We start from the raw sequence: 24312 nt of genomic DNA on the forward strand, positions 1-24312 counted from the left end.
CACCATGAATGAGTTTACAAATAAATGTTTTAGGCCAAAACTATTGTAAACAATGTCATCAGGCAGTGAATTCATAACCATTTACTGTAGGAACTTTCTGTGAGGAGCTTTTAGAGGTGGACGTCTGGTTCCTATCACCACCACTGTGAACAGTTCTGACTCTGCTGGATTGTGGCTAATTGTGTAACTCCTGTATGCTTATTCTGTCGGACTCTGTTTATCAGATCAGTCGTTCTGTCGGGTCACCTTAGAATGTTCTGTACTTTTCCTATGTCTCTCTATCATAGGTACATAGCCTTGAGACTTAGAGCAAGAAGACTGAGGCTGATAACACTCGTTATAATCTTTGTTTGTGGGAGACGGAACCAAACTGGTGATCTGTAAACACCTCTGTATGACAACATCTTCAAAATAAACCTGACCTTCTCCTCAGAAGAGCACGACTACGTCTAGTTTACTCTCAGTAACTTCTATAGGGACTATACATCACCAAACCACTATGAATGACTTCGTTTACATCTTAACGACTTAATTATGCAGAAATAGGGCCGGGAAATATGATAATATACATATTGTGATCATGGTTAATTATGTCACAACACAATCCAATACACCTTACTGAACATATCATGTGTATCGTCAGTGCTTGTAGACTCTGGCCAAATGCATGTTTCATTATAAAGAGAAAAATTAGTCTGTTTAACTGGATTTAGTGCCAAATACTGAATAAACATCACTGTGTTCACAGTGTTTGGTAGGATATTTTAAATGTAGCACTGCTGGCTCTTTTTTTCTGTTTCAGCTGATCAGATATCTGTAAAAAAATATTTGATGACGTGTATTCTGAAAATCTTTTTCAAGTATGGCAATGTTATATTTTTACAGAGCCCCTAAGGGGCTGTGGTTAAAAAAAAGCTAATGACACTCGGTTTGCATTCGCTTGCAAAAGCTGTGCTTTGTATAAGCTCAGAGACGGAGCAGCTCAGTGAATTTTACGTTGATCTTGGATTTTTTTGTGAGGGAACGCAGTGTCATTAACTTTTTTTTTTAACCACGGCCCCTTAGGGGCTCCGTATATATATTTTCGCCCACCTCTACGCAGAAAAAGAAAAAAAAGTGTAATTACCCTTTAAGACCACTGGACTGTGGACATGTGTTCACTTTTGTCATTTTCACAGTGAGCTGTTCACAGTGGCTGTATGAGCAAATACTAATTATATTTTGTGAGTTCAGATGATGCCTTGAACATGGCGGTGGTAGTATGAGGGAAGTCTGACTGAGAGAGGGGGACAGCTCTGAGAACTTGGGCTGGAGTTCTGGGCAGCTTCTGCCTGTAGCTAGAAGGCCAGACCACCTCATAGCTGTAGTAGGACTGATGCAAGACTGAGGAACAGGGAGGAGATGGGGAGGCGGAGGGGACTGCAAACACTTCGTCACAGGAACAGAAGGTGAGGATGTGAATTTATAGGATGCTAGACTGGAAGAAGGAGGGGTTTCAGCCATGCTCCTCCCCCCAAACTTTACTGATAACATAACTCCATTTAGAAAGGAAGCTGCTTCTTACCACGTCGCTTTTCACAGTGAAGACTCGATCTGCCAGACTCTCCACAGCGATCCATTTCACAGGCATCTTGGCTATTCTGCCCTGTCTGTAATAATCTCCACTGTAGATCTTCTTCGACAAGCCAAAGTCTGCCACACAAACGGTCATATCGTCACGCAGCCTGGAGGAAGAGAAAAAAAGGATAGATAAGGTTAATTATACAGCGGTCAAATTATATACACTGCAACAATGGTGTCTTATAAAGTGAAATTCTCTTAAATCTAATCCATATATCTAATATTTTTCATTTTGAGATTGTTGTGACCTTGTTTTAAGATTATTTAACTTATTTTTAGGCATTGTTTTGTTTAATTGACTTTAGAAAGCCAAATGATCTCACTGTATTGGTAAAACAAGTAAATAATATCTAGAAATAAGTTAGATAGTCTTATAAAAAGGGTTCTCTGCATGGTGACATGGTCCTTCAGATTGATAGAGAATATGTTGAAAATGGTTCTTTATAGCACCAACCAGCGTAACAGCAGAACCCTTTTTGGTGCTTTATTGAAGCATATACAACACTCTCCCATCAATCTGAAGAACCATTTCACCATTCAGAGAACCATTTAATCATGCAAACGGTTTTGAGTTTTCTTGGTTCTACATAGAACAATCTTCTTTACTAAAGAACCCTTGAAGAGCCATCCTTTCAAAGTGGTTTTCCAGAGTTTTCTGAAACCAGCAGTTGTCGTTAGTCTATAATGCATTATTTCACAGTTAAACTGCACCCAGTTCAGACAGCGTTACGACACCTTGTACCACCTAAACTGCAGCTTTGAAAGACAAAACTCTTTACAAAGCAAAACAACGCAGAGATACACTGTTAGAAATAAAGGTTCTGTTCAGGTACATTTTTCCTTCATCAAGGTACAAACAGTGTAAATGTTCCCTCAAAGCTCCAACAGTGGTTTTAAGGTCGGATTGTGAACCTTAAATAAGTGTTTCCAGGTGAAAAGTTCGTATTTGTACCTTTTCATAACCGAATGTTTTAAACAGAACAGTAAAATAAAAGCCTGGAGACGAGACGGGGTGTGTGGAGTCAGTACAGCTTAGAACATATCATTTCAGTGGATTATGGTTCAGTTATGTTCCCTGACTAAAGGTACTGAGATGGACCCTTGAGGGCTCCACCCCAGTGACAAGAGGGGAACTGACCCAGTGACAGTTTAGGACCTTTATCTCTGAGAGTGAAGGAGAAGTGAAAAACACTTACATGCAATTGCGCGCAGCGAGATCTCGATGGAGGAAGTTTCTGCTGCTGAGGTACTCCATCCCCATCGCTATGTCGATCATAAACCTCAGCAGAATCTGTGTGGGTAGATACTGAGAGACGCAGAGGAAATCCTGTCATGCACATGTAGGAGAAATACACACTGAGCACTTTATTAGGAATGCTACACTAATGACGGGTAAGGCCTCACTTTGCTCTTAAGACAGCCTTAATTCTTTGTGGCATGGATTCCACAAGATGATGGGAATGTTTCTTTGAGATGATGGTCCACTCTGGTGCACTTTCATGCTCCCGTTCTGTAAAAATGTGTTCTACTGAATTCAGATCAGGTGTCTGAGAAGCCCACTGAAGAACACTGAACTCACTGGCTGTGTTTACATGCAAAGACATTTACCAATTCGATTGAATACATTCCGATTACAGATTAAGACTGATGTTTTCATCAGCCAAATGTTTTCAGTGGTGACAGGTCTGGACTGCAGGCAGGTCAGTTTAGCACCCGGACTCTAATACAGAGCAATGCTGCTGTAATACATGCAGAATGTGGTTTGACATTGTCTTGCTGAAATAATCAAGGCCTTCCCTGAAAAAGACGTTGTCTGGATGGCAGCATATGTTGCCAAAACATGTATATATCGTTCAGCATTAATGGTGCCTTCACAGATGTGCACATCACCCATGCCATGTGCACTAATGCCCCCCTACACCATCATGAATACTGGCTTTTGAACTATGCTCTGATAACAAGCTGAGTGGTCTTTAGCTCAGAGGACACAGTGTCCATGATTTCCAAAAAGAATTTAAAATGTTGATTCGTCAGACCACAGGACACTTTTCCACTTCAGCTCAGTCCATTTTAAATGAGCTCAGGCCCAGAGAAGGTGGCAGCATTTCTGGATCCTGTTTATGTACAGTTTTTTCTTTGCGTTTTGGAGTTTTAACTTGCATTTGTGGATGCAGTGATGAACTGTGTTCACAGACAGTGGTTTTCAGAAGTGTTTCTGAGCCCATGCAGTGATTTCCACGACAGAATCATGCCTTGTCCCTCACATACAGAGATTTCTCCAGATTCTGTGAATCTTTTAATATTATGTACCGTAGATGATGAAAAGTAAAAGTTCTTTACTATTTTACGTTCAGAAATGTTTTTCTTGAATTGTTGCACTATTTGATGGTGCAGTCTTTCACAGAGTGGTGAACCCCTCCTCATCTTTACTTCTGAAAGACTCCGCCTCTCTGAGATGCTCTTTAATACCCAATCATGTTATTGACCTGTTGTCAATCAACCACCAGGTGTTTTTTTAGCATTACACAACTTTACCAGCCTTTTGTTGCCCCCGTCCCAACTTTTTTGGAACGTGTTGTTGGCATCAAATTAAAAATGGGCAAATATTTTTCAAAAAACAACAAAATTTCTCAGTTTCAACATTTGATATGTTGTACTATTTTCAATTAAATATAGGGTTTAAATGATTTACACATCATTGCATTTTGTTTTTATTTACATTTTGCACAGCGTCCAAACTTTTTTGGAAATGGGGTTGTATATTGCATTTAATACTAGAGAGAAGCCAACGGCGGAAACCAAATTCCTTGTGTTTGTCAACATACTTATATACTGTGTTTGCCATTAGAGCTGATTTTGATTTTGAAATACAGAAGTGTGAAAAGCCCACTGAAGTCCACTGAATTTAAAGTCACAATGCAGTGCATGCAAGGAAAAGAAATAAGTGAGAGTGACCGGCTGCTTACCTGAGGACTTTCTCCGATCCGGGAGCGAAGCAGAAAGCTGTGGAGATCTCCGTACTTCATGAATGGAAGAATGACCATTGGCTTGGGGAAGTGGCCTGGACCTACTTCTAAACATACACCTGTATGAATGGATCAAAAGAGAAGCCACAGTGAAGGTGTGGAAGTAAAAGTGTGAAAGTGCTGTATTTTAAGCTCTTTATGAGAACTGTGCTTTGGAAAATCTGAGAAAAATTTAGTCTAGTATAGTTAATACACTAATAACTGTATTAAAGGCACATTTTGCTCCATAATGCTAACGCTGATATGATGAAGTGGGATGAAGTGTTCCTTCAGTGGTCAATCTGCTCCGTCTTCCACTGTGATTGTCTGGACGTCTTACCTAAGAGTCTAATGACATTAGGATGGTTAAAGTCCTTCATGCAGGCAGCCTCATTGAGAAACTCCTCTATCTCCCTCTGAGAGAAATTATCCACTGAAAAATAAAACGCATCTCTGGGTAAATATGCCTTTACTTCACAAAACAATCCTTCCTAACAGCACTGTTACAGAGAATTACTGCAGTTTTGGGTTATAGCTTCATGCCCTGGCCACATGTATCCAGATATTTTTTTGTTTTTTTCCTGCGTTTTGGCCATTTCCAGTTACTGACAATGACGGTTTTGGAAAAAGCTCTCCAGTTTTTTGTGGTCAGTTCTTTTAAACTGGGTTTCAACTCGACTGCAAATATTAAAAATCCCTTAAAGATTCTAAAGATGTGATTCTGACTTGATGCTCATTAACCAAAGTCAGAATTCATAACAAATCCATAATTAAAATGGGGTAAAAAGGTAGAAATGTTTGTCGGCCTGGTCAGGACCGTGGTGGTGTTTCAGAGATGGTGGTGTAGCCACAGCAATGTAAACAACCCCACAACAGCGAGCGGTAACTTTTATTTTCTGGCAGAAATCAGATTTTGAATCTGTGTGAAATTTTTAATTACAGAGGTCTGACAGCCTGCAGGTCAATTTCTGTTTTGTGACGCGTTGCCGTCACTTTAGCTGTGTCCCAATTCAGGGGCTGCGTCCTTCAGAGGCTGCATTTGAAGGCTGACCGCATCACAGCGGCGCGACTAGGCTGTCCCATTTCGAAAGCTCCTTAATATGCGGCCGAGAAATGTGTCCTTCTTTTCCATGGCAATGAAGGATCCAATGGGTGGATCCTTTGCCAGCCAACATATCCCGAGGTTCACTGCGTGCCGGCGAGGATTCGAGAACATGGCGGCGTCAGCAGAGGAGCGAATGGCGGCTGAGGAGACACAGAGAGAAGCATCTCCAGCTCTTTTAAATGAAGAAATAAAAAACTAAAATCAGTTTCTGGCTCCGTCTTCAAAGAACTTTAAAAGAACTCGACAGGAGCAGCGATCCGTGATGCAGCGGTGAGGGCGGGAACAGCGGTGCTGTGACTCAAACAGGAAGAGCAGACCGTCTCATTTCGGTTCAGCCTTCACGGATCTACGCAACCTTCGAAGGATGCAGCCTCTGAATTGGGACACAGCCTCTCTGCCTCGCTGTGTTCGTCTTTAGGTGTTTGACATCAAATTTTATGAGGTGTTATCGCCCCCTACTGGGTGGTTTTAAAAAACATTCAGATACGTGTGGACGAGCCCTTTAATCAGACATTTTCAGGATGTCTTATTCTAATACTCAAAGGAACGTCTGGTTAACATGATGTAACAAACCACACTTCATCTGCCCTCACATTTCATGGTCTTCACAGCGACCTTTTCACAGCTTCCGTTCGGCTGCTTCAAGTGGCCCTCCATCACGGAGCCAAACTCCCCTGTGAAAACAGACACCTCACTGAAACTGCTCCAAAAACACACCTGAACACCAGCTAAAGCAGAAGAAACTCTACCGAAATACCAGGTGCGCTTTAATTCTAACCTTCTCCGAGGACTTTTCCAATGGAGAGCAGGCTTCTCAGGATCATCACGTCCTGAAGTTTGGCCTGAAGATCTTCACTGATCCCCAAATTTGCAACTACATGGAAGAAGAGTATCTTTGTTAAAATCACAAAGTTCAGAAAGTGTGACTCCCAACTAGGAATGTAAATGATTAACCAATTAAATGATTAACCAACAAATAAACAATCATTCGACCAAAGCTATCAGGTAATAAAACTAATTTTGTTAGAATATTACCTCCAATATTTAAATATTTTAAAACCATTAAAAAGAAAAGAATATTATATCCAATATTTAAATATTTTAAAAACATTAAAAAGAATATTATATCCAATATTTAATGATAATTAATAATGGAAGAAGATCACTGATAAACTACACTGTTAGCGTTTAGTTTTATAAAAAAAAACTTTATTTCAGGTTGGACTGATTAAAAGTCCATGCAGAGAACCCTTTAATCATGCAAAGTGTTCTTTGAGTGTTCACGGTTCTACATAGAACCACTTTCTTTACTAAAGAACCCTTGAAGAACCATCTTTTTTTTAGGTGTGTACTACTGACCACATTATGACGCAGCAAAGCCCCAGTGCATCGCGAGACATACTTAAATCAGAAACTCCCCCATATGGAAAAAAAATATATTCCAAATGTATTTAACAAATATATTTTTTTCAATGTATGAAAATGGCCAAAAATGTATTTGTTAAATATACATTTTTAAATGCATTTATCAGTATTTGTTATTATCTGTGTTCAGTTGAGTGTAATGAAGGTTCCAGATGTAACTAAACGTTCTTCTGTGATCTGCACTGTACTTTACATTAACCATGTACATCTGCAGTCAGACTCTCACACACAATGTATTTCACATAAACAAGATATCAGATCATAACTGCATTTTCACAGAGTATCAATACTACAACACTCGCTTCTGTCCTGATAAAGGATCATTTGATCAGATTTCAAATGAAGATACTGGAACACAAATTCATTTCAAACAGTGAAGAGCATCAGACAGGATTTTGGCTGTTTTCATACATTTTCAAATGTATCTGATAAACACATTTATGGTATATTTCCCCAAACACTTTAAAATAAATGCATTTAAAATATATTTGGTTAATATATTCTGAAACACAGTTTAGTGTTTGGAATGTGTTTCAGCATCGACTGCAGTGTGTTTGAAACGTATTTCAAATATATAAAAATATAGGTCCTTATATTTTTTCCATATGGGTCTGGCAGATGGACGTCCTTCATGCTATGTGAAATAACTGCATTAGGTGCTCAACAGATCGCAGATTGAATTGACTGTTCAATTACAGAACAATTAACGAGGTTGATATCGCTTGACCTACGTGTCATTTCGATGGCCGTCCGATTGTAGGTCCTCTGAGGTCTGTACTCCACGATGGTTGGAAGTTTTTCTCCAGTTCCAAGCAGCCTCCTGTAGGGGGAGCCAGTTATACAACCATGAGATCCACAGGGCAAAAACAGAAAACACTCAGACAGATGCTGTCTGGGAAGTTAAAGGGCCCGTTCCATGGAAAACTACACTTTTCTCTTTCTTTGATGTAGCATGTAAACATTGTTAAAGTGTCAAAATATACAGAGCATTTCTCTAAAGAGCCCATTTTGAATTAATTGCTTTTGCGACATCACTAAGCCCAATGCATTTACATACAACATACTGTGCAACAGTACACCTAAGTGCATTACTTACAGCTGTTCTGGCAGAAAGTGTGTTTTTGCTTGTAATCTCATCATGTATCATTGGAAAAACGCAAATAAACACAAACACACTAAAAAGTGGCTTCTTATTTTCAAGAAAGTAGTGAAAGTCTTGTTCCAGATTTCTCCTGGACGCCTCCACCAGCAGCACCTGATTATAGATTTAATGTTAGGAAGTACCGATTAGATAAAGCGGGTATTGGGATGATATCTACAAATAACACTGGACTTCTTTGAGGAGAGGGCAGGAAGTGGTTAAACAACACACTGGCACACATTACTGACTGCACGAATATTATGTGTATAACGATCACGTAAAAATGAATTAGGACTGTTTTTTGGTCCATGCATGGATGGATGGACAGACAGATAGATATACAGACAGACAGATAGACAGACAGACAGACAGTCAGACAGATAGATAGATAGATAGACAGATAGATAGATAGACACAGACAGACAGACAGACAGAAAGACAGACAAAGTCAGATAGATAGATAGATAGATAGATAGACAGATAGATAGATAGACAGATAGATAGATAGATAGATAGATAGATAGATAGATAGACAGATAGATAGATAGACAGATAGATAGATAGATAGATAGATAGATAGATAGATAGATAGATAGATAGACAGATAGATAGATAGATAGATAGATAGACAGAACTTTATTGATCCCGAAGGGAAATTGCAGTGTTTCAGTAGCAACACATATAATTGCACATAAACCTACATATACTATGCATAAAAATAGAAATAAATTAGGCAGAAATAAAAAGTAGATAAAGGTTTGTAAGTTACAGTATAAGAGAGTAGGAATAAAAGTATATCTTGTGTATAATAAATTGAGGAAAATGAAATCAAACTGAGGGGAAATGAAGGATATGGGCCCTTTAACTGGAATGCCAGACTACACAGGCAGTAAAAGGGTGAAAGCATTGTTGGACTAAATATTCGCATTCTTATCTGTATCTTTAAAGATGGGAGTGAGTCAAAGTCTCCACAATGGCTGCCAAAGAATGTGGCCGGGGGGTGGGGGGTGGGGGGTGTTTTTATAGGGTATGCGTTTCTAACCCACAGCTGGAGGTGGCAGAGCGCTTAACTCAGCACTGCCCCCTCCAGAGCCTTTAACAGGGAAACGTTACGCTTTTATGAACAGCACATCCGGAGGCTCAGAGTAACTTCACCCCTACTGCAACTTCCTCAGCAGACCCCCTCCCCTCTCGCTCCGCCCCCACCCCACCCCACCCCCAACAACAACATTCCTCTGTGCCAGAGTTTGTTTACCTGAAGCAGAAGTTAAAGTTACCACTTTTTTAAGTTCTTCAATCCAGAATTGGATCAAAGAACCTAAAATCTTCACTAAGACTTTCCACTGAAAATTCTATAATTCTTCAAAATTTTCACTAAAAGACTTTTAAAAAGGTTTTTGGCCACTATGATGTTTGCGAGAGGTTAATGGACCAAAAAATACTCATTTTCATTTTTACATGATCATTTTCTAACCTTTTGTTTTTGTTACTGTGTATGTATGTAAACTGATGTATGTAAAGTACCTCTATTCTGATTGGCTGCACTGTATACTAAAACTTAATAACTTCAACACAAATCAAAACTGTAGGTTTATATATATATATATATATGTATAGCCCATTGTACCAAAATAATGCAGATCCACAATAAAAAAATTATATATATTTTAAAAACAAGTGTTCAGATCTTATTTACAGGACTCTGTTCTGATCTATTTAAACTCCAGGCATTAACAGAGATAAATATATACACAATCATCATTTATAGGGTATTTACTTTTGGGAGGTGTCTGTCCCAAACCCCTAAATTTACATGTGGGAAAATAATACTTACATTTTTTACTGCATTTCTTTCAATGTAGTTTTTTATTTGATTGTTTTCATTTCTTTTAAAGTGAAGATGAAAGATTTATTATGAGTTTAAGTTTACATTTAAAAAATGCTGTCCCACGTTTTCATGCCACTACTGAAACACAAAGAGTTTAAGTCAGTAGGCGGATCCTTATTTTAGCCACGCCCCTGCATTTTAGTGCAGGAAGTGAGGCTGCATCCCTGTCCCTCATGGCCACATGGTGAGCAGTTAGATCCCATTGTTTTGAAGTAAATGTGTCCCAAAGTCTGAAAATCAGTGTGGAACATTAAGAATCATCATATTTTCATTAATTAAGTACTTTTTGTATTTTAATAAAAATATGATGATTTTCTGTGTGAACAGCTGTTCAAAGCTGTGTTTGCTGGTCTGAACTGCTGAGTTTCTGAGCTCAAAATGAGCTAAAAGTGTCACCGAAACAGTCACTACTGAAACATTTGTTAAAGTTTGGTAGTTATGATTGTTTTGGTAGAGACAGAATGGAATGTTCAATCATTCGTTTTAATAAAATAAACATAATTAAGGTTTAGAGCAAAAGTGTTTTAGTCTAAAGTCCAAGATCAGTTAAAAGTCCTAAATGTGTTTCAGCTCTGACTTTGAACCAGTTCAGCATATACACATAGTACATATATATATATATATATATATATATATATATATATATATATATATATATATATATATATATGCACATAGGTTGTTGCAGCTTAATTTCTATATATCACCTATATGGAGTAAATGGTATGTTTTGAAACTTTAATGTTTATATAATACATCAAACTCGTGTTTTTCTTCGTATTTTGTTTGAAGGTATTGCGAATGTCCACTCTGCTTCAATGAAAGAGGAAGTCATTCAGCCAAACTCACCCTAGTCGAGTCTCGAGTATCCGGCCGCGCAGGCATATGGCCCCAAACATCACCAAGAGCAGAAGACAGAAGCCACAAACCACTCCTAACACTACGTACACCGAGTCTGAGACATACGTGTCTGGAGTGGGAAGCGGGGGCAGAGGTACATCTGAAAGACAAAACAGGAACGTTTCATGTGAGTCCAGACTTGGGGCAACACGTGTCTTTCACTGATGCAATGCCAACTAAACCAGCTGACTGAATGATTTCAGCACAGTGCATTTACATTACTAATCCATACAGACTGATATCTGCACTTTCTCTATTCAGATCTCCTTCTGACATTAAAGAACTGCAGTGACAGAGCAACTTTACCTCCTTTAAATAAGTAAACAGTCTGCCCTGGTTACACTCGGAGTGCTGGGCTGATTAGGAGAACAGCGGAGAAGAACCCTCAACCATACCAGGGCTGTCTTATACAGTAGCATCTAGTAAGGACTTAGATAATCGGTCAGAAGGCTGATTGGTCTAGGACAGCGGTCGCAACCCAAATGTTAAGGAGAGCCATTTTGTCCTTCCAACAAAAATCAATCAGCCATTTTATATCAATTTATTAAAGTAACGTTTTACCATTTTGGATGTAAATATGTCTCAGTATGTGCTGATGTACTAGTATAGACTTAAAAATGTAATATAAACAAAAACTCAGACTTACTTTGCTCTGCTTTATGCTTTAGCTCAGCTATAGCTGCTTTTCTCGCATCTCCAGCAGGAAACTTTTCCACAAAAGTAGAACAGTTTCTGTAAAATGTCTTTCAACGTTCGACTTTTTACAAAGCTGAAGTCGCTTCTCATTCGCCAGCGTCTTGTTCGAATTTTCCCGTTCCACCTTAAGTGGTGCCTGAGCCTCCAGAACTGCTGCACCATTTAAGGTGGAATGGAAAAAATTCTAACAAGAAGCTGGCGAATGAGAAACTGACTTCAGCTTTGTGACTTTAGTGTTTGTCAGTTTCTCGTTGCAGATTAAACGTATCAGGAAACCAGCTGGAGTGATTATAAACACTAATAAGTCCATTCATCTCCAAATTATCGATGTTTGTCTTAAATCTCTCTCTTTGCCGTTTCGTTAGCTACTAGCTAGGAGATACTGTTGTCTGTGTTGCTATGGTGACCAGCAGTCTGTGCTGATCTTCAGGGTTAAAGGGTGAATTAGCAGTTCTACATTAACTCCAGAGTTTAAGACCATTTATTGTTAAACTGTGTTGAACGATCAGCAGAGCTTTATTTTACTGTAAAGGAGGATTATTTTCTTTTTACCTACAGATCTGATTCAGCTGTGGAGAAACAGGGCAGTAAAAGAGCCGCATGCTGCTGACTTTGTCATTTAGGGGGCATGTTTGCCTCTGTATTAGTCTTTAAAAGGGCAAAACATTGAACATGGGATCATTTTCGCCCTTTGCTCCTGGTCACTCCCAACACTGGTACATACTCACCAAGCTCAGGGACAAAGAACCAGTATCGAGAGCTTTTGACTCCACAGCCGGCCTGCGTGCACGCCATCACCTCCACACTGTACGTGGTGTTAAACACCTGCATGGCCACCGCTGCCTCCGTCGAGATACTGCGAATCTGAAACAAGAAGATGAAATATCCACCAAGTTAGATTACGTGCAGTGTGTTTTCTCAGGGAAATAGGTGTGTATATATATATATATATATATAGTGACAGTTAAAATGTACAAAAAAAAGCACAAATCACAAAGGTTTTGAAACGTGGGAATAAAATATATTGTCGAAAAACTTCAAAGAAGAAAAATAAAACTCTTGACTTTTAATGTGAGGGAATGTTTCTGTTGGTCAGATTATCATGAAATAATAAAAATTAGAGCAAAAACAAAACAAAAACAACATAAAATGAAGACACACGGCCTGGTTCAGATACTGACAATATTTTCCAAAGCAAGAAAACAGATATGGAAGTGCAATCTGTAAGTGTAATACCACTTCCAAGAACTGCTAAACCTTCAAAATAAACACAGAAGCTCACGCTTCGAGGTCAAAAGGGTGCTGTGTGCAGGCCCTGATTTGGTAAGATGGGGAATAAAGAGAAGCACTGATTTGCTGATGGTGCGGCCGCAAGAGTAGCAGTGCAAAAACATAACAAGATGACCCTGAAGAAAAGAGGAAGGGAGACTGTTTTGCTTTCCAAACACGTGGGAAGAGGGAGAGGGCACGGGGAGAAGGCGGGGTGGGGTCAGCGCGGGAACATGTGACCGACAGACGACTTGCGCAAAGCTGCCACAGTCACATCTGGACTCCTGTTCCTTCTCTGCCACAAACCTGCTGACAGCACGACTGCTGACACGTTAACCCCTTAACATTCACGGCAGCTCCAGAATCAAATTCCTCGCTCTGACAGCAAAACAATAACCTGTGTTACAATATTTTTCATATGGCTACTGAGTTGTACACAAAAATGCCAGCTTATGCCAGTATATCTGGGCCATTTTATCAGAAACACCCATCATACAGGAGCACTTTGCAGGTTTGCAGACAGCAGCCTGTTTGTAGCTACATCCATGACGTCTGAAGGGCCAATGTCCCACATTTTTCTTAGACTATATGGCCAAAAGTGTGTGGACACCCAACCATCACACTTATATGAGCTTGTTGGACGTCCCATCCCAAATCCATGGGCATTAATAGGGAGTTGGTCCCCCTTTGCGGCTGTTACGGCTTCCACTCTTCTGGGAAGCTTTCTACAAGATGTTGGAGAGAGTCTGTGGGAATTTGTGTCCATTCAGTCAAAAAAGCATTTGTGAGGTCAGACACTGATGTTGGACGAGAGGGTCTGGCTCACAGTCGACGTTCCAGTTCATCCCAAAGGTGTTCAGTGGGGTTGAGGTCAGGGCTCTGTCATTCATCTCTCCAGAGAACACGTTTCCGCTGCTCCAGAGTCCAGTGGCGGCGCTTTACTCCACTCCAGCCGACGCTTGGCATTGCGTATAATGATGTTAGGCTTCTGTGCAGCTGATCAGCCATGGAGACCCATTTCATGAAGATCCCGACACTCAGTTCTTGTGCTGATGTTGCTGATGAGGCAGTTTGGAACTCAGAGAATAGACGATTTTTTCGTGCTACACACTTCTGAGCTGTTGTTGCTCGTAGTAGCTTCCATTTCACAATAATAGCACTTACAGTTGACCGGGGCAGATCTAGCAGGGCTGGAAATTCATGAACTTATAAAATGTTTTAATACCAAAATGAAAGATGATTCATTTTCACATCATCATTTTCCAACCTCTCTTAATCTCTTAGAATTAAATAGGCTGGTTTTGTTACTGCGCCTTAAAGACTGATATATGTAAATGAGCTCTTTTCTGAGCTAATACACTTCTTATAACTTCAGCACAAATGGGCGGAGCTAAACTGCAGTAGGCTGAATAGAAGGATAAAGAAGTTGTTTTTTGGTTACATCACAAAACCAATGAATTTGCCGCCGTTTTTGCAGCTTAGTTTCCGTATATGGACGGTGCAGACTGGAGAGTGAACGGCACCTTTCGAAACTTTAATGTTTACATACCACATTAAAGTCATTTAAAAGTGTTTTTCAGTGATTATGGGCTTTTAAATTGGTTAACTAAGGTTCACAGTGTGCAAGGCTGCTACATCAGCACAGCACAGGAGTCACTATGCTGAATGCTTGTTTACACTGGAGTCAGAACAATTACAATAATTCCAGTAACTGAAAGATAATCCACATTTAAAGGGCCAATATCATGGAGAAACTGAAGTTACCTATTTTCAATTTGTGTGTGATGTCATACATATACCCGTTCAGCCTACAGCAGTTCAGCCCTGCCCAATTACGCTGAAGTCATAAGGAGTGTTTCAGCCTGGACTGCTAGACTGGGAGAAAAAGAGTAAATAAAATTATTTATGACCATTTTTGGTATAATTCTTGTTTTTTGGCCATTTATTTTTTTGACCATTTAGTTTTTTGACCATTCACAACTATTTTTGGTTTAATTCTAAGGGAAAAAGAGAGAAAATAAAATTTTTAAAATTATTTATGACCATTTTTAGTATAATTCTTGGGTTTTTTGACCATTTATTTTTTGACCATTTAGTTTTATGACCATTTTGGTTTAATTCTGAGGAAGAAAGAGAGTAAATAAAAATTATTTATGACCATTTTTGGCATTATTCTTGTTTTTTTTCACCATTTTTTTAAACATTTATTTTTTTGACCATTTATGACCTTTTTTGGTTTGATTCTAAGGGAGAAAAAGGAGTAAATACAATTATTTATGACCATTTTTGGCATAATTCTTGTTTTTTTTGACCATTTGTTTTTGACCATTTAGATTTTTCAATTAGCTTGTTCAATTACAATTATTTCTGGTTCAATTCTAAGGGGGGAAAAAGAGTAAATAAAATTATTTATGACCATTTTTGGCATAACATAAAGCAACATAGGTAAACCTCGAGGAGAACAATAAAACGCAGGAGAAGAGAGGGACACAGGCCCTTTAAGTGGGCGTCCAAAACATGCTGTGAAGTCGAGCAGCAGGTGTCGGAGGGACAACAGCTGCGATCGCGCTCACTTCCAGTTACTGCTGCTCTACCACAGATTTAAAGGTGAATCACATTTATAGTAAACGAGCGACACATTCGCTCTTGAATGAATCGACTCACGATGACAAAGTGCCATTCAGTCAGTGATGAGTCACCGCAGCCAGAGAAAAACAAATCCCGTTTTTCACACTGTCGGCCCCTCGCACAAAGATAGGAAGCGCAGCATTGTGCAGGAGGAAGGCTGCACGGCTCCGACACGCTAAACAGAAAAGTCACTCACATGAAGGACGCGTCTCACGCATGACTATCTGAGCCGTACAGTCATTCAGTCTGGATACGAACGTGCTCGTTCTGGTGTTCTCAGTAGTAAACAGGGGTGTAAATAATCATTCAAATAAATTAGAATAAATCATCTTTACTGGGGGAACCATAGTTTACCTTTCAAGAATGAAATGCACAGTCTTATGCAAAAGTTTGGGCACCCCTGATCAAATTACATGTTTTTTTGATTTTCTAAGTGAAAGTGAGTTCACTCATCCTCTACAGAGAACACACTTCTGCATTTTTATTGCTAACGTACTGAATGTACTGTGTTTTCTGTTGAGGATGTTTTTGACATTCAATTTCCTGGGGCTGCTCAAACTTTTGCAGGCAACTGTACCTTAAAAACGACCTTTTCGTTCGTAGATTTCGTCCAATAAACGCTTCAATCTAGCGCACTAAAAGTAATACGACATTTAAAAGCTGAAGGCTTGATGGTTCTTTTATTAGAAGCCTAACTTAACCTTACATCACGGCGCTCTGACCTTTTTTGTCAAAGCTGAAAGAACAAAAACATTCCAACTCTGCATGTTGCCAACAGCAGTGCTTTCACTTTTATCTATCCAGCTTAGAGAAAAGTGAAAGCAATGCTGCTGGCAACATGCATTAAACACAAGGAATTCAAAACAGTACAGATTCTCCTTCAAACTATTTAACATTATTTTCTTAAATATGGATTATACCATCTATATTGAGAGTGTGAACATTTTTAAGAACAGTTAGGAAAAATAAACAAAATCTGGCACTATATAAAAATTAATGTAACCTTTATCAAAACTACCATTAACTAGCGACAGAATCCAAACAAGCTTTTCAACAAGGCAGAGACTACAAAGAGCCAGCAAAACGTCAAGACACGAGAAACACTATCATGTCAAAAACGTCCAGTGTCCAGTCACTTTTTCATTAGATATCTTTATGTTTATAGCTCAGAATGAATAGTTAGTTATAGTTAGTATCAGTAATTACTAGGCATTCAGTTCAGGTTATTAATGTTAAAAAAAAAACATTATGATATACAATAACGCTAATTTCTGCTAGCGCCCCTATCAGATTTTAGTAGTATGTTAGCGCCAAGCTAACAGTGATCCACACTAATTTTTTTGTTTTGTTTTTCTTGTTCTAGATTAAACACAAACATTTGAATTGTGTAAACGTCATTCTGTTTGTTTTACCTGAAGTTTGTAACAGTCATTATCAAATATCTGAGATTGTGTGTATCAGTGTTACAGCGACTCTTTTAGTGAAGGGTTCTGACACAGAGCTGCTGCTACTGTTTTACATTCCTAACAACTAACCGGAACACTGCTTAGACTACGACTCATATTCACAGCCAGTAACGTATCTAGAAACTCCAGAAGGCCTAGAGTGACGTTTTCTCTCGCTAATTTGCTTTTACAGTGAAAATCAAAGCATGGTAATTACTCTAATGTGTAAGGCCTTCAGTCCAGCTCCTGAAGTCCTAACCAATGGAAGAGCTCACTTGGCTGTATCTACTTAGTCAGCACAGAGAGAACAATCCTGATTGGATGATTTCCTGTTGAGTGTTTCAAGAATTTTACCACTCGAAAAACCGAATGAACAGGGTTTAAATACAACAATCCCCAAAATTATGTCTCACACACACATTTTCTAAGGTGCTTATCCTCCTGGGTCGCAGGGGGAGCTGGAGCCTATCCCAGCGCTCATTGGGTGGAAGGCAAGAAACACTCTGGACAGGTCACCAGTCTACCACAGGGGCAATTTAGCATCTCCAGTTAGCCTAAATGCATGTCTTTGGACTGTGGGAGGAAACCAGAGCAGCCGGCTGGGGAATCGAACCCAGGCCCTTCGTTCTGAATATCAAATATCAATTACATCGAGTAGATTAGATCTCCACCACTTTCATTGCCTATTGAGGAGTTTCTTGGCTGCCATTCTGAAAACAGTTGCTACCATGGAGACCGGGTGGGCGGAGCTTGCTGCAGTGTGACTTTCCATTGGCTGAATGGGCTGTAAGCTGAATTTGAGGTGCGTTCAACAGATACTTCACTTCATGCACCCAGTAGAACAGAGTAAGCCAATTATACATGTTTTCCCTGTAAAAACAGTTTGAGATCTGAGCTGGAATGCCTTACGTCCCAACTTTTTTTGCCCGGAACGGGGTTCTGGTGCATTCTGGCCTGTTTCCACCCCTTGACACAACAACAACATAGCACCCTGATTCATTATTAACAAGGTCATAAAAGATTCAGTATATTAGCCGCTGGACACCCCATCGAAGCTCAGACGTTACTAAATATTTCTACTAATTAGAGGTTTTAAACCATGAAATCATTTTTTTTTCTGGGAGAAGGACCAGCTGGTGTGTTCGGTTTCCAAGCTGCAGGGCATTATCTGTAGACCATTAACTCCACGTGTGATCTCTATCTGGACAGCATAATTATGTCCAAGTTGCCTGAACCGAGCTCTTCAAAGCAGCGCTGATAAACAGCCTTTTCTGCTTGCCTCATGTCCATGGAGCTCCATAGAGGAAGTCTGGATATGATGATATTTTGTTTTGGAGCTGAGTAGAACAAACTGAGCAGGAGTCATTCACCACAAACGCAAGCAAAAGGCTTGATGGACAGTAAATACTTTCCCTGTTTGCTACACAAAAGTGCTCAACTAGCATTTGAAGCATGTTCCCTTTTCCCCAAAGCGACTGCAGCTGCGAAATGTCCAGGTGACTGGAAATCAAAGCTAAACTTTGCTGCGAAAAGAAGGTACTTTCCAATTATGAAATGACAGCCATCAGAAAGTTTCAGTTTATGCTAAACAGTATCACTTCCTGTGGAGTGAAGAGGACAAGTCCACTGATTATTTACTTCAAAAGCAGAAGGATGCAGGAGGAGCTGGTCATCAATAGGAAAGTACAGAAACATTGAGATAAAAGCAAAACAAACGGCGGTCAATGGATGAAAAGTACGAACGTAGCCTGGACTCATGCAGTCGTATGGAAAAGTTTGACCAAATTCTATGTTTTTATTGATTTAACACGTCGTCTACAGAGAACACACCTAAAAATGAGAGTTTTCTGCAAATGTAGTGCACAGTTTCTATTTTTTTGCTGAATTTTATACATTGGAAAAAAAAACATACAATAAAAAATGTGCCGTAAGTTTTGCCCAGGCCATGTTTATGTTCATTTTATTTCCAATGTGTTAAATTCAGCAAAAAAATACAGTGATTGTGCATTAAAACGTGCAGAAGAGTGTCCTCTGTAGAGGACAGCGCAGTCCCATTTCACCCCTCGCCCCTACCACTCAGCCCTTCACCTCCATTTTGTGTGTTGACGTCTAGGGGTCCTATCCTACGTACCACAGACTGATCCACCAGCATTCCCGGGCGTTAAAGACGTCTTCATTTTCTAACATTTCTCCGATTTGCTTCAGATAACCGCAAAAGGACGCCTACTGGTATACTGGAAATGTCCGGAAAAACTCATAAAAGCCACCAACGACTACTGATGACGTGTCAGGCTCCTGATGGGTCGTCCCATTTCGTAGGGGTAGATTTTAACCACAGCCAAGGGACAAGGTGACACTCAAAAACAAGGGGTAGGGGATTGGGCCGATGTGTTAACTTCTTTTCACTTAGACAATCAACAACACGGACTTACAGCAAGGTGCCCAAACTTTTGAATACGATTGCACTTATTCAGACCAGAAGGTCACTTACTTGGTTCTTATACATGGTAGAAGAAATGACTAGATACTACGAGTCAGAGATTTTAAAAGTAGCGTTTTAAAAGTTTAAAGGGCCCATTTTCAACGTTTCGTTTCTTTTCTGCTCAAACTTTTTGTGTGGTTTTATGTAACAAATGCCACACACCCTTTTCCATCCTATATCCCAGAGGTCACGGACAGGCGGACCGTGGTCCGAGTCCGGACCCAGACGCTTTCCTATGCGGACCTGGACCTATAACTGATAAACTATGGAGAATTATTTCATTTCGACGGGTGGTCCTATTTTAATCGGCGTAACTTTTCTAGCCTTTACGGTAGTTTTAGAGGCCCGGGAGATTCACAGACCAATTGCATGCGTTGTAAATATCACACGTGATACGTACAACGCATCACACGTTATTTTACATGGCGTGCTCTAAAAAGAGAAAACTGACAATAAATATTGAAATATGACTGAATTATACTGTATTTGAATTGATATTCAGTTGTTGGCTGTATAAGATGTTGATATACCTACTAGGCTACTTCAGTAAACAGTATATGGCACTGAATCATAATACAAGTTAGACATTATGATGTTCTGTTTGGCTGTTCTGTATTGTATTTCATTCAAGCAGTCTGAGCTGAAACACTCCTTATAACTTCAGCATGAATGGGCGGAGCTAAACTGTTGCAGTCTGAATAAGAGGGTATATGTAATTGTGTTGCTTTTTGTGACATCGCATCTATGCAAAGGTCCAAATGTGTATTTTAAATGAGTTTTAAAGGTGCATGGCATCCCCTTTCCCAGGAGAAAGAGTCATATGCATATCTTTCTTAATATTATTCTTTATTTTTTAGTAAGAGCTTGTTTTACCTGAACACTCTACAGCCTTATAAGAACAAATGCATATAGGAAAAATTAAGATTTTAAAAATGCACTCAAATTCACAACAATTTATAAATAAAATAAAACATAGATTAGTTTTAATATAATGTTTAACTAGCTGTTACCATATGATCTGCCTTCCTTTCCTTTACGCTATAATGTGCTACAAGTAATTCAGTCACATTTTAAGTTGTTTTTTTTTAAAGAATCCGATCATATTTGTTCTTTTTTCCTGCAACGTCTGATCCAGTATTTTCTGCTAGTGCAATACTGATCCCGAGTTTGGGATCAGTGCCATCTCTAAAGGTCATAACAGAATGAGAGGCTACACTGGATCCATGTCTGAAGCTTTTCATTACCGGAACTCTATTAGAGTCCTATAATAGGAGGAAGCTGATCTGTCCAAGTCCATCCCTCCTTTTCCGTTTAACAATACGATGCCGTCTTAAAATACAACATTAGCATGTGTGATTCATTTGTTCCTCACAGTGCATAAAACAGCAGTGTATGACACTCTGACCTCTTTTACCGATCACCGCAAAACACAACGGGTCAATCTGTTTACAAGCTACTGATCTACAAACCCAATTCCAGGAAAGCAGGAACAGCATGTGAAATATCAATAAAAACAGTGATTAGTACATCCTGATTAACAGATGTGCAAGTTACCCCTGCCATGAGCACTAATACCCCCAAAATAGACTGCGGCTATTTGTATTTTGTACTTTACACTGGTAACAATCTGGACGGCCCTTTTCTTCTTTGGCCCAGAGAACACGACTTCCATTATTTCCATAAACAATCTGAAAGGTTGACTCATCAGACCACAGTACACGCTTCCGCTGAGCATCAGTCCATTTCAGATGAGCTGGGGCCCAGAGAAATCGGCGGCGTTTCTGGACGCTGTTGATATGCGACTTCCAGTGTGCAGAGTACAGTCTTAACTTGCATTTGTGGAAGCAGCAATAGACAGTTATTTAGAACAGTTGGTCAAAATATTCCTGGTGATATCCAACAAATAGTTAAGCCAGTTTTTTTGATGCTGTGCCATCTGAGGTGTCACTGGCATTCAGATGTGGTTTTCAGCCCTGGCTTTTACCAACAGATTTCTCTGGATTCCCTGAATCTTTTGATAATATTATGGACAGCAGAGGGTGAAATACCTAAAATCCTTGCAATCGCTCATTAATACACTGATGTGTTTTTTGTGAGCCTCGACAAATCCTCGCTCATACAGGACTCGGCCTTTTCTTTATGCTCCTTATACTCAAGCATGATGGTGTCGCCTCTTTAAAAACTTTGCTGAACATTTAATGTCGTAAATTGCTCCTGGCTCATTTTTTTTGGAATGTGTTGCAGGCATTGATTTCAAAATAAGCGTATATATTTAGAAAAAACTAAATAAAAAATTAAATACCTTGTCTTTCTACTTTTTTCGTTTAACCACAAGTCAAAGTACATTTACAAATCACTGCTGATTTTATTTGCGTTTCATATACTGACCCAACTTTTTTGAGATCTTTTTTCAGCTAGATCTGCATCCCTTATTCCAGACGATTAGTTATACTAACTTAGGGAAGAATCATAATTTAAAGAAATAGTTCAGCAAAAGATCAAATTTACCAGGTTTTCCACTTCCTCCAGATGTAGTTGATCAGCCAAGATATGTTTGGAGTCCAAAACGTGCTTCTTTAGAACTGGAGTTGCTAAGAAATGCTAGAACTCAACAGTCACTCAAAAAGCTCAAATTGTTTGTGTAAATAAGAGACAGACACTGTTGTCTGAAGTGGCTGCTGACTGTTTCATTCAGTTTTATAGCTCACAGTAAATCACACTGTGTCCTAAACTGCATCTACAAGTCTGCGCTGCCTTAATAAAGACGTGGATGTGGTTTGAGAGAAATTTTGGGATGTATTGTTACAGAAACCATTTTGGTGACTATTGAGTTGTAGTGTTTGTTAGCAATGTTAGCCTCGCTGCTCTGGTTCTAAATTAAGAAGCAGAATATGGACTCCAAACATTGGTCAGCCATTTGACCACATCTGGAATAAGAGGAAAACTGTGGAAATTAGATTTTTCGCTGAGTCGTTCTTTTCAGTGATCCTCCTGTCTAGATCTGCAATTTCAATCCAGTAAAAGTCCAACAGCAAATGATCGTCTGTAACTGGCTGAACTCAGAGCTCCCTCAGTAATAATTACCTTGTAGCGAAATCCCATAAATTGCATTACACAAACTCTCTAGAGTACAAAAAAATAAAGTATATCGCTGCTGTTGGAAGAAAACCTTGTATCTCTATTTTTTAAGGTTTTTCAGTTTTTGACATAGTTTGAAAATACTTGTTACCTTTTACACTGTATGCAGATTTCATGATGAATGGACTGAAATAAATCACCCAAAATGACTTGGAAAGAAGTCTGGTTCCATTGACTTACATTAAAAGTGAAGTATGTTTTTTCCTTCTCCTGTAAAGTCACCATTTTGGAGACACAAGGTTTTCTTCCGACAACAGCGATTTATAATAACTAACCTTATTCATGTGTTTCCCATCGTTGATGTTGATCTCATATTTCTGCAGGATTCCGTTCACCTTGTCGGCAGGAGGAGGCTTCCATCGTATCACCAGCATGGACTCATTTACATGAACACTCACGTTCTGAGGGGCCACTGAAGGTACTGAGAACAATGAAGAAGAAGTCAAACATTCAAGTTAAAGCCATAGGATTAAAACTGACATTATAATGACCTCCAAAAGTGTCCAGACAGACCATCTAATGAGTGAATTCAGCTACACTAAGGTCACCCACTGCTGAAACAGCTTGTATAATCTCTGTAGAAAAGCACCGTCCAATAGAATGGGATGCTTTGGAGCAGCCTGAGGTCACATGAGCCTTAGGTCACCATGTCCAATGCCAATTGTGGGGCATAAAGCCCCCCAGCATTGGGCTGTGGAGCAGTGGACCTGTGTTCTCTGGAGTGACGGAGCTACATCCAGTACCTTTGGGATGAGTTGGAGTGATCCAGAACTGACCATCCAACATCAGTACCTGACCTCACTAATGCTCAGGGCATGCAAAGGGGGACAAACCCTTTGTTATTTAAAAAATTTCTGCATAATTCAGTTATTGAGATCAATCAATCTTTCAGAGTAGTTTGGTGTAAAGTGGTTCAGATGTCTTTACAGTGGTGGTGATAGGAACCAGGGGTCGCCATGACTACAACACAGATATAGACATTTTATTTACTATCCAGAACCACCAGTGAACCTACACGAGTCTTCTGAGTTTATATGAAATGTTGATGATGGAAAATAGTGGAAAATCCGAAACAGTAAGTTTTCTTTGGGGACTATTTTGCCTCACAACACTTTGCATGTATCCCTCCACCATTTAAAAAAGGCCAAAATCTTCTCAGAACTATTGGTCACTGGAGTTCAGTAGTGGTTTTTACACACAGAGATTTCTCTGGATTTCCTGGATCTTTTATTATGGACTACAGAGGGTGACACAACTAAAATCCTTGCAATCGCTTATTGATACGCTGATGGATTTTTTGTGAGCCTCGACTCATCCTCGCTCATACAGGACTGGGCCTTCCCTTTATGCATCGTTTATACCCAAGTGTGAAGGCGTCACCACGTTAAACCTTTTCTGAACATTTAATGTCTTAAATTTCTCCTGTCTCAATTTTTTTTGGATTGTGTTGCCATTTAAAAAAAGACATTTTAGGCCAAAAAGATCAAAATGACTGCAAAACAGAGTCTCAGTCATCAGGCAGTGAATTCATAACCATTTCCTGTAGTAACTTTCTGTGAGGGAGCTTTTA

At 39.4% G+C, this 24312-nt stretch overlaps 1 protein-coding gene across 1 annotated transcript in view; it reads right to left on the minus strand.

The window, feature by feature from the left end:
- mertka (c-mer proto-oncogene tyrosine kinase a) overlaps nt 1-24312 on the minus strand; it is a 66432-nt gene that overhangs the window by 4538 nt on the left and 37582 nt on the right. Inside the window, exons 8-17 of the mRNA XM_036573629.1 lie at nt 23018-23163; nt 12509-12644; nt 11034-11184; nt 7887-7975; nt 6509-6604; nt 6324-6404; nt 4966-5058; nt 4587-4705; nt 2817-2926; nt 1565-1724 (exon numbers count right to left, since the gene is read on the minus strand). Coding sequence (XP_036429522.1) covers nt 1565-1724; nt 2817-2926; nt 4587-4705; nt 4966-5058; nt 6324-6404; nt 6509-6604; nt 7887-7975; nt 11034-11184; nt 12509-12644; nt 23018-23163 — 1181 coding nt within the window. The remainder of the gene's footprint in view (nt 1-1564; nt 1725-2816; nt 2927-4586; nt 4706-4965; nt 5059-6323; nt 6405-6508; nt 6605-7886; nt 7976-11033; nt 11185-12508; nt 12645-23017; nt 23164-24312) is intronic.

This window comes from Colossoma macropomum, unplaced genomic scaffold (genome assembly GCF_904425465.1).
Source record: "Colossoma macropomum unplaced genomic scaffold, Colossoma_macropomum, whole genome shotgun sequence".
NCBI classification, from domain to species: Eukaryota; Metazoa; Chordata; class Actinopteri; order Characiformes; family Serrasalmidae; genus Colossoma; species Colossoma macropomum.